An 18,428-nucleotide genomic window follows, 5' to 3' on the forward strand; every position below is an offset into this window, starting at 1 on the left:
GTGAGAGTGACCCCCGGGTGTCTGGGTTAAAGCACAGAGAAGAGGGGGAAACAAAAGAATTCTGGAAGTTCCCCCAAGGGACTGCAAATCCCAAAGATATGCAACAGAGTCCCTAAGGAATATTCATGAATAGGCTCCTAAGATCATAAAATCCCAGCCTGGTTTGGGTTGGAAGGGACCTTAAAGCTCACCCAGCTCCAACCCCCTGCCACAGGCAGGGACACCTTCCACTAGAGCAGCTTGCTCCAAGCCCCTGTGTCCAACCTGGCCTTGAACACTGCCAGGCATGGGGCAGCCACAGCTTCCCTGGGCACCCCGTGCCAGTGCCTCAGCACCCTCACAGGGAAGAACTTCTAAGAGCTCACCTCAGTCTCCCCTCTGTCAGGTTAAAGCCATTCCCCCTTGTCCTGTCCCTACAGGCCCTTGTTAAAAAAAAAAAAAGCCCCCTTCCAGATTTCCTGTAGGCCCCAAGATACACAACAACAAGGGCTGATTCCTGTCCAAGCATAAAATTTATGACTGCTCCCCAACTCACTGGAAGCAGAGCTAACATCAGGGATTTCACCTAAGGCAGGATCATGCAGACCAGGAGCTGCCTGCACAACAGAGAATTATTTCTAAGCAGCCATGCCACAAGACATAGCTCTTTCTCAAGATAGTGCTGCACCTAGAAGCAATTTAATATAGGTGGGTACAGTACAGCCCACTGACTGCACATGAGTTATGAATGGAGGCATTCAAGTAAACCCAAATAAAGGCCAATAACTCAACTTACATTTCATACCGAGTTTTTGAATGCTGTGGGGGCCAACACAGGACTAAAACAACAAGAGATTTGACTCTCTTGCTGCTTTCCACCACTCAGCAACTTAAAGCAGTCAGGGAAGACAAGCTCTTCTGTTGTTTCAGCTCCCAGCCTTCCAAATAACGTCAGAGAAACCACCCTACGTGCACCATCAGGATGGCAAGCTGGACACTGAATGGGCTACATGCTCTCTCTGGTGCATAGGTGCAGCTCCAAAAGGGGCTTCAACAATGCTTGGCGGCATCAGAGCCCTGCATCTGGGAAAAGGCAGATGAGATTATATGGATCTGATCTGACATTTAGGTGGGATGATGAGCTGAGCCCAAGACATCCAGCCCTGTATGCAGAAACAGCTGGTGCAGCAGCCTGCTGCCAAAGCCTGACTGCAAACAGGCGAGCAACCCAAAGTCAGCACAGAGGATCCAGAATCGCTGCCTGTGCAGGGGTCAGTGACAACTGGAGCCTCAAGGAGCAACACAAGGGCTCACCTCCAGCCCTCTCTTTTGTCTGCCACCCTCCCCACATCACTCTGCTTCACCTTGGACCATGATGGGGAAACAGAGCCCAGCCCAGCCTTGCAAAGCCTGTGCAGCACCCAGGTAGGAAGGGAGGTGGTGGGATAGCAATGCCTCCTGCACTAGTACAAATTAGCCTGCCTCCACTTTTCAAGATGACTTTGTGGGATCACAGTTCATCCCTGTGCATAATTTACCACCCTACAGGAAAACCATCACAGATAAGCAGAAGGGTTTGCACTCAAACATGCCCAAATCCCAGGGTCAGAGTCTGCGAGAGAGCAGCTGAAATACGGGGGTAGGATGGGAGCTATGCTGGCAGAGGAAGGGGTCAGAGCGCAGGGGAACAGCAAATATTTACATTTTCAGGTCAGCACAGAGTGAAGAAAGATGTTTAAGGAGCCAGCGGCTGGAGTAAGAGGGAAAGCTGTTGTCACTGTTTCCCTGGCTACAGCATGCCTGGTGCTCAAGTATAGATGTCTGGACACCTTATTTACACGAAGTCCCAGTGAAACTGGCAGCAGTCCTGCAGCGCTCAGGCGAAACCAGTTTGTGAGCAGGCCGGGAAAAGACGGATGAACTTGGAAAGCTCCTGCCTCATGGGAAGGTAATTAAGCAGCAAACGGATGGCTATTTAAAGCAGGCAAATGGTTATTCTTGGTTTAAGGTCAGGGAACAGAGACGAGCGAAAGCACCTGAGCTCATGCCAGAAAAGGTGTCTGGAGAGGACCCCAAGGAGGGATTATTTCTCCTGTCACTCTCCCCAGGCCCTTTGCCACCTTTGGCAACACTCCTTCTTCCCTGCAGACCACATTAACACTCTGCCAGCCTGAACCCACCTGACCAGTATTGCACAGAAACAGATGAGAAACAGGCACACTGCAGCAGGACCCTTTAACTATACGTACAGACATAAGACCTCCTTGTGAGCTAGTCACCTTGCATGTTTCTGTGCTGCAGTTTGTCTCCTTCAGAAACAAGGTGCCAGCCCCCAGGAGGGCTGCTGTGCGCTTTTATCATCTTCACGACTCTTTGAAGCCACCCAGACAGACAAGAGTCTCTCCCCTGCCTCTACGAGCAGCCAGGGCTGCTGGAATTCTGGCACTGGCACGTACAGTAAAACCAAGGCCATGGTTTACATCAAAGACGCACTCTTCTGTAATTCATGTCACTAACATAAACCAGATGCCACCTTCCACAGCCTCTGCAGAGAACGATGGCCTGCCTTTGCATTACACAAAAGAGCAAGAAAATGAAATTTAAACCTTCAAGAAAAAGCAAAATAAATAAATCAGTAATTAGGCAAAAAACATCTAAGCCAAAAACAGCTTCCAAGTTTCCAGGAAGAATTAGGTTGTTTATGGAAGTCCTTTTTTCAACTAACAGCCTGCCTGGCAGGTGGTAGGAATGTGAGTTTGTGGAGAGCAGAAACATGAAGCGACTCTGCCTGGGGCACTGTGCTTTGCTTTGCTGGGTTTTATTTTAGTTAAACAAGAGGAGACATTACAAATATTCAACAGAAGGAGCAGAAAGGAGAGCTGTGTATCAGTGCAGCCTTTCCTACCTTGTATGCCATAGAGTCGATTCAGGCGTGACCGTCTGGCCTCATCGGCGTATGGCACAGCTACCCAGGGCATCTCACTGAAATACTGCTTGAAGGAGTCCTCTGACCTGTGCAAGGGAACAGTGCATGGGACCCAAGTGCCCCTCTGCCTGCCAGGCTCTCACTTCTTCCCATTAAAAATCTGGCCTGCAAAGCCCTTTATCCCTTCCACCAAAGCCCACTGGTAAGGGCTGCTGGCAGAAACAACCTGAAAGAACCAGACCAAATTTGAAGCTGCCGGTTCCTCAAGAAGGGGGCCAGGGTGCATTTTTGTCTGATAAAACACTTCAAACTCTCCAAGGCATCTGAATATCAACCTGTGGTGACAGCAGCAGCTCAAGCATCCTTCAGACCTCAGATCCATGCACCACAGAGCTGCTCCACAGAGCCTGCTCTCAGCCCACCCCTGCCCTTGATAAACCCCCTCTTCGCATTTTGCCACTGGGCAGAGGACAAAGGACTCGGGCAGCCTTTCTGATACCAGAGCCAAACACCAAGTTTCCTCCTCAAATCGAACCAGCAATGCTCACAGCTTCCCAGCTTGGGGGCACGCAGCTCTGCCTGCACAGGGTGTTAGCACCTCCTTACCTGTCTGCACTAACAAAGAGTATCTCAAACTTCTGGCCTGCCTCCTTGATTTTCCTGTAGGATTCCACCAAGACCCTTGTGAGGCTTCTGCACGGTGGGCACTGCAAAACACAACACATGCATGAGGACACCATCTGCTCCACAGGGCCAGACCCACATCCAGCAGCTCCAATGACCCAGTGACCATGCAAAGACAGATGTGACCTCATCTTTGCTGGAGTGCTGGACAGCAGCCATGAATGTGGCTGAAGTTTATGGCCTCTAAGTTGCCAACAAAACCTCTTCCATTTTTAAAGTCTGACCACTCTTTCCCTTCTGAAGGGCCAACTGAGGGTGAGAGGCCACTGCAATGCTGCAGCTTCTGCCAGAATGACCAGAGCATCTTAACTGCTTCAACACCAACCAGCCCAATGTCTTTACTTTCCCACACAGCTCTGCAAGGGGGAAACCCTGAGCATCCCTTAGCTCACTCCAACTGCTCTGCAAAGCACCTGCTACTCACCCAGTGTGCAGAGAAATAGACCCCAACATAAGAGCCCTCCAGGGCACTGCTGTCTAGCGTCTGGCCATTGTACCTTAGCAGAGGCCCAGCAACAACTTCGCTGAAGGGTTTTGGCCCCCAGGGGAACTCCAGACCTGGGGAGGGGTTGGGATGGGGATGGAAAGAAAACATGAAACAACAACATGTACATGCAGCTTTTATAGTTTCAGAAAGTTCCACTGAAAGAAAAACATCCCACCTTCTGCAAAGATACAGGGGCTCCTATCTGAGGAATCCCACTGGGGTTTATCCTCATCCAAGGGGGATGAAGAGCAACTCATCTGTCAGGCACCACCACTCCTCTGCCCAGAGCCACCTCCTTCTCACAGGGTGGCTGCATCTGAGCCCAAGTCACAGCACCTTTGGCTTGACAAAGCCTGCACTGGTTTTGTGCCTGATGAGGCATCTTTTCCTTATCAATAGCATTTATTTTAATCACAGCAGGCAGGCAAGGTAGTACGTGCTCAGGAATGCAGTCAGACTGTTTACCTTATACTGATACTAACCATATACTTTTATATACATACTTATACTTATTTATAAAACTTTATATCTGTGTAAAAGATAGTTTACAGATATATTTTTATGCATACATATATACACACATATAAACTCAACTTACACTAACCCTCTGCACCCCAAAGCAAGCATGTGTGTGTACACACAAACACATGCTTCAAATCATCTGCTGCCAGCTCCCAGAGCAATCAATCTATGCATTCAGCCAGAGAGGAGGAAACATCACAGATGGCTCAGGCCACAACATGTACTTGCTGTACAGTTCCTGCCACCTGAATTAAAGACTTGGTCACCACGCTTAGTACCCACCATGTGACGGAACGTCAAGCCATTAATATGTGTGCATGGACAGACTGCAGTTGAAGGATGGGTCTGCAGGGTCCATGAGTAAGGGCACATATTTTGCTCATTTTGGGTTTTGCAAATTGGAAGAAGATGAATTTAACATCAATTCCCAGCACACTAAACCTCAGAAATGGAGAACAGTAGCAATTTTCTGTTGCAGTTGTAAATAATGGGAAATTTGTTATCCTAACTGAGTGTGATGTCAGTCATAAAGTCCCACTCAGTATTCGGGAAGGATTCTGCTCCCAAGATACGGAATGTCTGGGCTCTCAATCTGTCTATCCATGTCCCTTCAACAGGGAAATAGCCATACTTAATGTTTCACTTAGTCTTTCTTCGTTACCACTCCAGACAAAAATCCCAGAGGGGAAATCTTTGTTCTTTTCAACAAGCAAAACCAAAACACAAGATCTGGCAGGAATGATGCAGAAAATCTTATGCTGACAATAATACAGCGCCTCAATTAAGTTAAGTATGACAATAGTTGTTTGTTTCCCTTCCCCCCTCCTCTGCCTCCAAGGCAAATCAGAAGGAACTGAAATGAAGAGGCAGCTGTGTACCCATGCTTTTGTGGCACACAGGAGTCCAGGTCTTACCTTCTGGGTCATCTCGGATGACCAGGAGGCCGTTCCTGCAAACCACCTTCCCGGTGGAGGCATCGATAAATATTAGGGAAGGAATGTTGGAGACTCTGTACTTGTTCCACAGCTTCAGCTGTAAAAGAGATTGGCAGGGGAGAGAAGAAAGGTAAACTTGGCAGCTTGAAGAGGAGAATTTTGGAGTCTTAACATCTTTCAGACTAGAGGTCAGAGCTAAGCAATGAAACAGAGCTGGTGCTCTGGCAATGAGTGTGAAGGCATCTTTCAGAGCTGCAGGACCAGCTTGGACCTTCATCGCCCACAGAGACCCTCACCATCAACACCATCCCCTCAGTAGTACCATGGGTGAGAGCACTGTTTGTCTCACAGCTCCTGCAGGCTTGCCTGCAAGTGCAGGTAAAGCTTCAACTCCTGCCACATTCGCCTCTTTGCAAGTGAAACAGGGATAATATTTACCATACTTTAAGGTCTTTCTTTAGAAGACACTGTAAGCACAAATACAATGCCACTCCTTTGAAGCAATCTGTAACGCTTCCCTGGCTGTTTCCTCCCCTCACATTTCAATGTTTATTAAACAAACCAGCAACCCCTGCCAAGATACAGCCACACTGAAAACAAGGCCAACACACAGGGGTATGGTTCTTCTGCAACTGGGGTTTCCCAGGTTTGTTCCCAGGAGCTGATTGATGGATTTAACATCAGTCTTGGGCCATGTAGTCCAGCTCATCCACCCCGCACTGCCCCTGTTGTGGGCAGAAGCCATGCAGGTGTGACTGCCATGTTTTGGGCATCCTGGTCTAGATGTTGCCTTCTGCTGGCCACCACATTTTGCAGCAAGCTCAGCTCCATGCAACACCAGTGACTGAGTGCTCTGTCACACGCTCCTGGGTTGGCATTTCTCAGCACACGCTTCCGGCACAGGGTAATTTGGAGCTTAACCCATGCACAGAAGCTCACTGGGATGGAGAGGAACAAGACAACGGCAGCTGCTGGCACAGCCCAGCCTGCAGGTGTGGGCTGGCTGCAGCCAGAGGAGTGGGTCTCCCCACCATGCACAGAGAAGCTGCTGCAATCACCACACTGACTTACAGTTCTCCAAGCATTTCAGCCTAAACAGCCCAGCGGTGAATTATCGAACCTTAAACAAAAGCCAAACCATAGCCGAGAGCCAGAGGGGAAGGAAATGAATCACCAGGCTCTGCTCTGAAAAGCCCCTCGGGCTCCGGGTGTTTACAGCTCGCTCAGGTTTGAAGAATAAAACCCAGCCACAGGAGAAGGGCAGGAGGAGACCACCGAGAATCCCACCCAGCACCAGCATGGGTTCAAGCACAAGAGCTGGAGAAACCCACACACAACATGCTGTTGCTTCCATCAGTATCTCACAGAGAAACTGGACTCAAGTGTTTTTTTCAGATGAAGAGGCCACAGCTCTGCAGACCACCATCCCATTTCCTGAATGGGAATGATCTGGGGACCAGGCAGAGGCAGGAATGGGATGAAATGTGCACCAGAGAGCTAGCTGAGGGAGAAAGACACATCCACATTCAGACTGCAATGCCACTCCATTAGGTATTTTTTCCTACACCTTTTTATAGAAGATAGATCTGGATGAGTGGCCTGAGTCAGCCTGCTTGCAAAGGGTGTCGGCAAACACTCTGGGGTCTGAAGGAAAGCGCTACCACTGATCTAGCACTTTATTAACCTTCATCTCCTAGGACCTAGGGAGAGGCAAGGTTGTGTGTCCTGGCCACCAGCCTTCAATTTCCAATAGATGGATTTCTTGAGACAAGCCAACTCATTCACAATGCTAATTCACAAACCAAATGGCCTTGGGCACGAAGAGAAAAAAATCAGAATTCATACTAAATGCAAACCAGCCCCCTCACAATGAGCACGTTCAAACCACAGAAGGTAGAATTCATTTCTGTGAAGTTTAAAGGGTGGAGAAAAGCTCTTTATAAGGATCACAGGCATTTAAGAGGGTGTTGCAAACAATGAGGAAATTACAACTAGCAATAGGATCGTTCTCTTTAAATAGTTGCTTACATTACACTTCATTTTGCCAAGTTCTTTGTATACAGAAGCAGCTCCCCCGGGGCACCACGGCTGGTCCTGGCAGTTTTGCCTGGCTGGGGAAGCTGCAGGGTCTGCACTTGCGAGCCAAGAGGCTGCATCCACTCGCTGTGCTCAGAGGGATGCGCTGGGACACCCCAGGTAAGGGGTAAAACCAAACCAAACCCATTGTCACTGGAAGCACTGGAGCAAGCAGTGCATGGCTGGCTCCAGGCAGTTTACAGGGTCCAGAACACATGGCAGCTCTTGCCAGCAACTAGCCCTTGGTCTGCTCAGGACCTATAAGCATCAGCCCCATTGGGCCCAAACTAGAGACAGGTCTTGGCTGCCCAGACATCCACTGTACAGGTAATCTGCAATCCAGACACTCTGTCCCCATGAAATGGAGGGCTGCCACTTCTAACTCATCATTGAGGGTCCACAAGAGAATGCCTCCAGCAAGCACGAAGTTAGGCATGTGTTGAAAGACTGAAAAGCATCAAAAAAAGTCAATGTAACTGCTGCTGCTGCTGCTGGGGGAGCACATCCATCACCAGGGGATGACTGAGAGTCATCCTCTGAGACTGGAACACAATGATCATCGTATTATGCTCAGTCACACCTTGAAAGAGAAAAAGCAATCAAAATTGCAAGGTTTTACCTTTCAGCTATGCAAAAGCTGCAGCCACCACACCCCACAAGCCAGCATCCCAGCCAAATGTTTCAGAGCTCCAGAATCGCTGAGCAACGCTTAGTATTTGCTATGTATTTGCTGCCTGGGTTATCATTGAAACCCATCTTATGACACCAACAAGCAAACACGACAACTTCACATAAGACAACTGGAACTGAGCTGTCATTTTAAGCCAGGGTATTAAAGGCTTGAACTGGAAATTAGTGGTCTCGACGCACTAACCATGTCAATTTTGCTGTCTGTATCAGAAAGCACACGAATGTGCTGTTTCAAGTGGGATCAGTTTGGTTTGATGATTCTCCTGTGTGCTAAGAAAGCTGAGGGGAATGAGAAACGCATGTGCTGCAGGACGAGCGCCAGGATCTACCACCATTCCCACTGCCCTGGCCCTCTTCAGCCAGACCTGGCTTTCCAAAGCCTGTCAGATGCTTCTGAGGGAAGCCTGATGGCTCCATTTACTGCAGGTCTGACCTGAACAAGCAGAACCTTGTTAGGAAATGGGCTGGTTCATTTTAGCTGGGGTTTTTGGGTAAGATAGCTCACTACTGGATTCCCACACCATGCCACTACTTTGCAGCTGAATTGCAGCCTCCAGCAAAGACGTATGACCACCAAAAGCCTCTGGATCCAGGATGACATGACCTGTCCTGTGGCAAACTACTGCAACAGTTGTTTTTTCTCAGAGTAAATTGCCAAGGGTTTGTACACACGCAGGTTCTGGAAAAGGAGGCAAACTACGCATAGAATCACAGAATGGGTTAGGTTGGAAGCTCATCCAGTTCCAATGCCCTGCCACAGGCTGGGACACCTTCCATTAGAACAGGTTGCTCCAAGCCCCATCCAACCAGGCTTAAGTGCTGCCAGGGATGGGGCAGCCACAGCTTCTCTGGGTACCCTGTGCCAGCGCCTCAGCACCCTCATAGCAAAGAAATCTTTTCCTCATGTCCAGTTACTCCTCAGTGCTGCTCAGCATACATCTGCTGGTTCTGGTCCACAGAGAAAGTAAAGCCCAGGAGGAAAAAAGCAACCCTTGTACCAGTACCTGCAGAGCCACTCACCTCGCAAAGGATCCTGTGTCTGGCTGGGCGTGGGATGCGGAAAGCAAATTACAACTTGGTCTGAAACCACGGATGATGGGATGACAGTCAGGCAGCAGGGCAGAGTGCTGCCTCAGCAACTTTTAGAAGCTGTTTTTCCTGCCGTGAAGAGGATGACACAGAAATAACATACTCCGCACTCTAAGGATGTGATCATCCATTTAAGGAGGGGATCTCTGCTCTGCTTCCCAACAGCTGTTGCAAATCCGTGAGATCAAGCCAAAGCTAACACAGATGTAGAAATAATCTACGGACTATTCAGCCCAAAAGCAGCTGATCCTCTTGGAGCACCCCTCGCTCCTGATTCAGGCTGCATGCCTGCTAACTCAATACATACCTCAGGATGCCCGCTGGAGAAGAAGCAAGGAAATACAGCCCCTTGCAAGATGCCATACAGGCTGATCAGCTTCACAGAAAGCTCCCTGGCTCCTGTGCAGGTGGTTAAGTACAGCAGTCCAGTGGAAAAAACAGAGTCACCAGATTCCTCCAGTAATCTTATCCCTACACAAAGCATCACCACGCTGTCCTGGAGGACCTGGAAACCGCTGTGCAGCAGCCCTCGGCATCAGTCGCAGAGGTGCTCTCTGCACTGGTGACTGGGAAATGCCTGGCTGAGATGGATGCTGGAGAGAAGTTTGCAGACAGCCACAGGAATTTTTCCAGATAAAGGTGTCAGACAAGAGGTCTCCCCGGCAGCCCATGGCTCTTTCTGGGCAGGGCTGGCACCCAGCCGGGGTGGATGAAATCCCCTCCTGCCTCTGCGTGTACTGCTAGGGATGGGATCCCCTACTTCCAATAGCTGCCGGGTGCTATTTTCAGTTGTGCTGACTGATTTATCAGCCCTGGTCACATTTACCTACTAACGTAAACCCTGAGATGCAGCACTTAATACTGGCAAAGATAAAGCACAACTGCTTGCAGTGAAATGAGCCCCGGCCAGTGAGAACTGGTCCTCCAGCCTTGTCAAGGGCTGTGTTTCACTGCTGTTGTGTGAGCCTGGACCATAAAAGCTCTCATGCCTCCATCTTCCTAGGATACAGAGCTGCCTCTGCCTGAGCAACACAGAGGGCAAACACTGCCCGTCTTGCAGCCCATACTTCCACTCTGACCAGCAACAGCCAGACAAAGCTGGTTTAAAAACTCAGAGGCAGATCCCTCAGCAATAATTAACATGTTCCCACTGAAGAGAGCTGCTGCTTTCTGCTAAATGAAATGCAAAGCCTCTTTTCTTCTAGAAAACCATCCCTGGACACAACACCCCCAGGGTCTGGACAATTCCTCCAGTGAGGCATTGGAAAGACCTCATTTTCCAACAGCCCCATGAGTGCCTATGCAACAGCGCAGCAGGGTTTCCATTACAGACATAAGCTCAGTTCTTGCCAGTCTCTCATTCCAGAGACACAGGCTGAAACATGAAGTCTGCCTGAGGAACACATGGGCAGTGCTCAGATGGAAAACCACCCCTGATCCAGGGCCACAGGGACCAGAATAGCTCATTGTCCAGCTCTGCCTCCAGCTCTGCCACACAGACTGGCTGTGGGCTGGTGAGACATCCATGGTTATCCCCACTGCTCCGCTCCCACAGTCCAGCACTGCAGGGAACCTCTCTGTCCTCACTCACTCACAATATTAAACTGCAGCTTTTACATCGTGCCTTAAAGGGTTTACAAGCACCATGGGCCACGCAGGCTCTGCAGACAACAGGCACAAAGCTGCAGCACAGGCTGCTCCCTCGCCCTGTCAATTTAAATCCAGTTCATGCCTGTCCTGGCAATTCAAGCTCAGCTTGGGCTCAGGCTCCTCTTCCAGCCCTCCCTTACTGCTCTCCTTTCCCTTCGTGCTTAAGGGAACCCCTCAGCAGAAGGAGAAAGCGGTCTGGAAATGACACACAGCCAAATAGTGGGGGGAGGCATAGAGGGCAGATGGTGCATGCCAAGGCCTGACCTTGTGACATGGAGGAGACCAAGTGAGGCTTGGGATAAACTAATGTCTATCATGCTGCTGTTTCTCTCTGAAAGCAAATCAAAATCTAATTACAAAACACACTGGTGAGAAAGATGTCCGCTCTGAGAACATTAATGAGCTGAGGTGGGAGGATTTGGAATTGCAATAAATAAGATTGATGTGAACAGCTGAGATTGACGGCACAGGCCACTGCATTACCATTTCCTTCTGCTCCCACGCTGTCTGTGATGGGAGAAAGCCCAGTTAAACCCAACCCTAGGACCAGTTTTCCCCCAGCACTCAGCCTGGTAGTGCCAGCTGTGGATGCTCCCCCAGAATAAAACAAACCAAGCCACAGGTCCTGCTTGTCACCTCCATCCTCTCCTTGGTGCAGCTCCATGGTGGGAGACCGGCACAGCACGGTCCAACTTGCTGCTGCCTGCACCGCCCCACAGCTGGAGGGAGGGAGAGCAGGGGAGACCCTGGCAGGAGCCAGATTGCAACCCTTGGCTTTTGTTCTTCCCAATCATGAAACACAACGGCAAAAGCTTTGGAGCTGAAGCGGAAGGAAATCCTCTCTGCGGGGTTCTCTGGCAAGGCAGCCACTGGCGGAGGGCTGGTTTTTGTTCCCCTGAGGAGCCCCACAGCGAAAGCCCCAGGGTGAGGGACCCGGGCCAGCCCTCCTGTCCCCATCACTTCTGCCCACTTTCCTCCTCTTACCACCCTGGTCCCCAGCACTGGCATCACTGATCTTTGCAGTTTCCCAAGCTAAGCCCTCCACCGACTGTCAGCTGAGCATTTCATCTGAGGGCAAAGCATCATATGGCTGGCTCAGAGCACCGGCTGCCTCGTCTCCCCCTGATGCACATGCAGGCTGACAGGCTGGATCCTCCGCAGCCCACATCTGATAGGAAAACATTTAATTTGAGCAGAACTGAAGAGCAGTTAACATGATCTATGGAGAGCAAAGCCCCAGGGCCCAGAGCAGACACGGGAGGTGGCCTGGTTGTTTTACACATGCAAGCTTCCAAGAGGCACTGGGCTGGCAGCTTGGTTTGATCTCAGGATCAGGGCAAAGTAGCGTTTGTCTAAACATATAGATAACAACCCAGGCAGCAAAACATGCAGGGAGGATGCTACAAGACAGGCTGATCTATCAACACTACAAGGATGTCTTTCACAAACCTCTTTTTTTCAAGGTGTCCCTCAAAATGTACTGAACGGTCCAGAAACAATGCAGAATTTAGGGGTGCATCACTGTAACAAGGACTAAGAAATATACCTCCCTTAATTTCCAAATATTCCATAAATAATTTCTTCTCCCTGTGGTTCTGCTTTGAGCCAAGCACTCTCCCCTTGCCTCAGGAGAATGGGGGCCCAGGGCTTGCACTAAGATGGGTGCAGAGTGCCCAGGGGGTCTGCCAGCACCTCCAACCCACCTTCTGTTACCTGTTTTCACTGGTGTTTTTTTATGCTTTCCTGCTCAGTAAGAGAGCAAGACAAACACAGAAAGAGCAGTGAGGATGGAAGGAGTTAAAGTGTTTGTGGGAAAAATGTAAGACTATGTAGAAGTGTATCATACATACACGGCCCCTATAAATTATGCCCCCAGATGACTAGCACTGAGTAAGAAATAGCTATGTAAACAAAAGGTAATGAGAAAAAATAGTAATTTGCCTCTCTCTATGGGGAAGGGATATTTTTCCATCTGTTTATAGGAAAGGCGAGGGGTGGGGTGGCAGTCTGGGACGTTGAATCGAAGTTCAGAGTCTCTCTTGGTCCCAAGTCTCATCTGTCACTGGCAGCAGGACGGCTGCCAGAACGCTCACACATCACAGCCTGGGTTTCCTACCCACTGCCTTTGCTTTTGCTGCTACCGTTCACTTGAAGGCAGCTGCATTCAAGCCTTGGTAGTAATCTTGAGGTCAACTGCCTCACAATCCTGGATCATTAAGAAACAAACACTTCTGAAAAGCCCTGATTTTAGATAGAGTTCCCAACAAACACAAAAGCCTCTGAAATCTGCAGGGAAACGTGGATTATTTTTCTTGTTTAATGCATACAATGAGGTATTAGTGTGGTTTCTGCTTTGTTTTCAGCCGTTAATCCAAAAGGGAACCTTACACAATCAGACCAACAAAATGCTGGAAAACAATAGAGTATTTGTTAGCACTGCAACACACCCGGGGGGGTGAGGGCTTAAGGATGCCTCAAGAGCAGTGACCTCTCTGGCATACACCAGCACCAGGACATCCCCAGACCAGGAACCTGGGAGACCCTTGTGAAACTACCAAGACGTGTGCTTGTGCCCACTGCTGCTGATGCACCCACTGGATGGGAAACCTCATTATGCAGCATCTGAAATACAACAGCTCATCCATAGCATCACTGCAGACACTTCATTACAACAATCTCCCCTCAACACAGCAGTTGCATCACTGCAAATACTCAGACTATTTAAAAGCAACTACCTTCCTCCTGTCGATCTCAGGAGAGGGTGCACTGGTTGCTCTGGCCCTCCCTACAGCCGCATCCAGCTCAGCGTCTTGGAGCTGACAGTATTGAATCTCAGTCTGGCAGCAATCCTGGTCTGCAACCCAAGGAGGATTTTCATGCAAAGGTTACACAGCTGCAGAGCTAAAAAGGCCATAACCACAGCCCCAGCGCCTGCTCGCAGCCCACGCTGCAGGGGCAGCTCTGGGCTTTCCATGTAACATAGGCAACAGGCTCTGCTCGCAGCTCGGAAGGGCAGCACAGCTCGAGGGATTCACTCTGTAACCACACTCGGGTCAGAATACACTGGGAACTAACCAGATCCAGGTGCTCCCAAGCTCCAGCTGGGAAGAGCAATCCCTGCCAGAGACAGCACTCAGCTCCTCCTCAGCTCTTGGGGTGCAACAGGGCTCCACAGCCTGCACTGACCCACCACAGCCTCAGTGCTCACAGGGACTTATCTAGGAGTCATAAAATCCATCCTGTGTAAACATCCCACCAGTGAAACTATTCTGGGCTAAACCACCAATTAATGACGATGTGCTTTCAGGGCCTCCGTGTCCTCTCCACACACCTCACTAGCAAGCTGAGACCTGGAGATGCAGCAGCCTGAGCCAGCAACACTGGGTGCCCTGCAGGGAAGACCATCAATCTGACTTATGACACAGGAAAGATGGATGCAACGGGTCAGGCTCCTGGAAAACATTCTCCTGCTGAGCATTTATCCTCTTCCTCCTGCTCCCCAAACCAACACAGACCCTTGGCCTGAAGGCTGCAAGGGCTGGAAACATAAACCTGCCTGACACCGAGCCACCAACCTCTAAACGTGAAAACACCTCTGTGAGTGCAATTCATCAGAGGGAAGGGAGGGATAACCAGGGCTGAGTAAGCCTGGTCAGGCAAGCAGGGCGGAGGGGATGCAGGGTTTACAGCATACACATGGTGGGCCAGGTGCAGGGCAGGCGAGGGAACCCAATCCATCCCATGAAACCCAGCACCGAGACACAAGAGACCCTTGGCTCCAGAGCCACTCACAGGGCAGGAATGAGACACCAGGCTGGGGTCCCTCTTCTCTATTTTAAGGCTTGAGCGGTGTGTCTTGTGACTGCAGAACCAATTAAAAAGACCAACAGGGCCAGTGATAAATCAGTAGCAAGGTCAAAAGCTCCAGCTCCATGCTGACTTGACTGACGGAAGTCACCAAATACATAGTTTCTCAAAGGGGTGAGAGCCCGTGAGTCAGCACACGGATGAAATACAGCACTGGGAAGACAGGACCGACCCCTGGTGTGAGTGAGGCTCAGGCATGGCATCCCTCCTGCAGCCGCAGCGAAACGAGAGGCTGCTGCCAGGAACTGACAACACAGATCCCATGGGAGTGTTCAAAATGTCAGATAAGATGCAGCGTATTAATTCCCTCTGCTGACAGCCAGCCCCAGCTGGAGGGGGAGGCTCAGGGATCGCAGGCTTCAGTGAGCCAAGGATGCCCGGAGCCCACTCTGCTGCCAAGGCTTCAAGTCAGTGGCAAGCCAGGAGGTAACACAGAGGGCTGATTTGGGGTGATTTCTGGCCGATTCTTTTTGGTGATTTTTGGCTGACTCTTTATGGTGAGAATAAGGGAGATTCTGTGCAGAAGGAAAAGCCGACCATGTGTTCTATAAAACACTGAAGACTGCTGTGTACTGGCAGGGACCTTCCTCAGATGTGGCTGTATTTCAGCTGTTACTATATTCAGAGTTTGTAAAAATGCTCTGGGATGATAAAAAGCACTACAGAAACAGTTATTAAAACTGTTTCCAGGAAATTGATCCATGGAGATGGAGAAAGTCTGGTGTCCTTACAAGAGCTTCAACTAAAGAAAGACCAAAGTTAAGAAGGAAGTTCTGCTTCCTTGTCCTTTTAGTGATAAAAAGGAGCTATATCAGGGGTTTATCTGATTCTGCAATATACAAACCAACCATCAGCTGTTTCCTCATAAGCCTGAGCTGAAACAAGCAGAAAATCCCCCTCAAGTCATCTGGAGTTGAAGGCTTTCTGCCTTTGTCAAGATCTGGATTTGTTTGTGTTCTTGTTTTATCCTGTTGCCTTCTGCAATTACTGACAGTGCAGAAGTAGATCCCAGGCTACCAAAACGCACACTGCAGGAACAGAGATTTTTATCCAGGAAAAGAGCACAAAGCACCGTGGGAACACCGTGTGCCTTCCCATCCCCACTCCAGCCTCAGTGCTAGGAAGCACGGTGCTGGGAGGTGGACAAGCCACGGGAAACACAAGTAAATCATCTGCTTATGTCCAAGTGGCTTTTTCCGAGGATCTGCCATAAAGTTACAGGCTCAGTCACCCGTTCCCCACCCTGGGTCAGAGCTGATTAAATGCAGCCACCGAGTCAAACTCCAACACACTCATCTCATTTGGCAGCCCTGTGGTTCGGGCTGCGTGCTCCAAGCTTCCCCCACCTCCCCTCCCTCCTTCTTGTTCAATTATCTTGCTTCATCTTTATTCCGTTTCCAGGAACACTTAGCAACAGGCTCTTGCAATCAGCCACCGGCAGGCAGGGATCTGAGGAGGAGACTGCAGTGCTGATGACCTTTTACTATAGTCATGCAAATTTTAAAGAAACTATGTGAACAATTTGCCTTTTAAGTATCCTCCGGTTACTTTCTCCCAGAGTTACTTCTCCTTCTCCCCTCACAGCCATCAGAAACACCAGATTTCATGATTTTACACTAATGAGAACAAAACCTGCAGCTTAATTCCAGTCTGCTTTCTGGAGTTTTCTTCTCTGTATCTCATGCAGCGTGCAAACCCCAAAAAGGGCAAAAATTGACCTGCAACATCTACCTCGGCCAAGACCATAGGTCTGCTTGGACACTGCATGTTCACCCTGCCAAAAGCCAAATGTGGGCTTTGGGGTGGGCTCTGGCAACCAACCATCTCTTCTTGGGATGGACAAGATGTTGCTGCTTCTGTTGGCAAGTAGCTTTTATGGATCCCCATGAGAAACTCTCATTCCAGGACAGCCAAAGGCTATGCCAGGAGCCAAACATAGCCACAGCATCCCAAGGAAAACACAGAAGTTGTGATCATAGTAATTAAAGCTTATCAACCTGGGCAGCTAATAAGAGAGCTGGTGCAGTGGTTAAAGACTCTCATTCCTATGGGACTCACTGCGGTGACAAAGGGAGAGGTCCTGCCAAATCCAGGGTCTTTGGCAAGCAGCTCAGTCTCTCCCAGGGCCTCTCCACCTCCAAAACACCAAACCAGCCACCATGAGGTGGGCAGCACTGACACCCCTATAGATGGAAACATGTAAATAACAAGCCTGGGTTTGGCAAACCACAGCAGCAAACTCACAGTGACCATTTTCACATTCACCTCGATGGGTCCTGGCAGCTCAGAAGTGACCAGGCAGCGGCCTTGCAATTTCATCAAATCCCCAAATCCTTCCAGTACTTTCCCTATCGCTCAGTAACTCTTCCACATACACAAACGAGCTCAGAGATGCCCAGAAAACATACACCAGGACAGCCTGTGCAGCTGACAGAGCACAGGGGTGTTACTGCATTTAAGTTCTTTCTTCTCAAAATTAATGCTTACTGTTTGGAATAGAAAAACTCTGTATTTCTTGCAGATAGTAGAAGCGGGAGGGAGGGAATAGGTGAATACCAAGGCACCAAGGCAGCTCCCTTCTGCTTTCTGAGTGGTGTTCATAAATAGGAAAATGATTCGTACTGCCTTATTCTAGGGAAAAAAAAAAAAGAAAATCAAGGCTCACAGATCCTCAATACTTCAAATGATCTTAAAAGTACAATCTACTTCTTTTTGTCTTTACAAAATGAAAAGTCTGAATAAGCATGTCATTGATCCAATTGCTGGGAACAGCATCTGGAACATCCGTCTCTCACAGAGACTGCAGAAGCTGCAGGAGAGCTCAAAGCAGCCAAGGCTGCCCTTGAACCAGATGCTGCTCGCTCTTGCAGAAACGCCTGTGGATCTATGTGAAAATGATTAAGCAAAATTACTCCCTCTTTTTTTCAACTTTATAACTCAAAACTGGTTTCTCTTAGAGGGCAGATGCTCAATACATACCCCACAGCACATCAAAGGGTGGGAAAGGCAGGAAGGCAGCCGCCTCACCACGTACCAGAGAGGCATTGCCCAGCGCCCTACCCAACCTGCATGCACCCACCATCTCCTTCCCCATCCGAAACTTCTGGCTCAGGGTTAAGAGCCAAGAGAGTAAAAAGGCCTTTTCAAGCTTCCTGACAGTATGAAGGATGCCATCCAGGGGCTATTTCAGCAGCAGCAGCAAATAACAGTGATGTGCTTCTGCAGGGAATTCTCTTGGTGCTTCAGAGCTCACCTCCAGCTATTGCAGCTCCCCAGGGAGCCCCATTCATTTGACAAAAAGCTGAGCATTTCTCATATGCTCCATTCCCATCAGAGCCTGAATGTTCAAAGTAGAACACAAGGGACCAGCCATCCCTGCCTCCACCGGGATCCAGCCAGCATCTTCAAATGCTCATTAGCAAAATGACAACATTAAGAGAGCACTGTGCAAGGTGCCAGGAGCCTCTCAGTCATCCATGAGAGGCTGGCAGGAGAGGGAGGACTTCCCAAGGCAGGGCTGATT

General features: G+C 49.5%; 1 protein-coding gene across 1 annotated transcript in view; it reads right to left on the minus strand.

Moving 5' to 3' along the window:
* NXN (nucleoredoxin) overlaps positions 1-18,428 on the minus strand; it is a 51,213-nt gene that overhangs the window by 9,529 nt on the left and 23,256 nt on the right. Inside the window, exons 2-5 of the mRNA XM_062623463.1 lie at positions 5,513-5,630; positions 4,014-4,147; positions 3,512-3,612; positions 2,885-2,991 (exon numbers count right to left, since the gene is read on the minus strand). Coding sequence (XP_062479447.1) covers positions 2,885-2,991; positions 3,512-3,612; positions 4,014-4,147; positions 5,513-5,630 — 460 coding nt within the window. The remainder of the gene's footprint in view (positions 1-2,884; positions 2,992-3,511; positions 3,613-4,013; positions 4,148-5,512; positions 5,631-18,428) is intronic.

Source organism: Pezoporus occidentalis, unplaced genomic scaffold (genome assembly GCF_034315485.1).
Source record: "Pezoporus occidentalis ecotype Australia unplaced genomic scaffold, CSIRO_AGI_Poc_V1 ctg253, whole genome shotgun sequence".
NCBI lineage: Eukaryota > Metazoa > Chordata > Aves > Psittaciformes > Psittacidae > Pezoporus > Pezoporus occidentalis.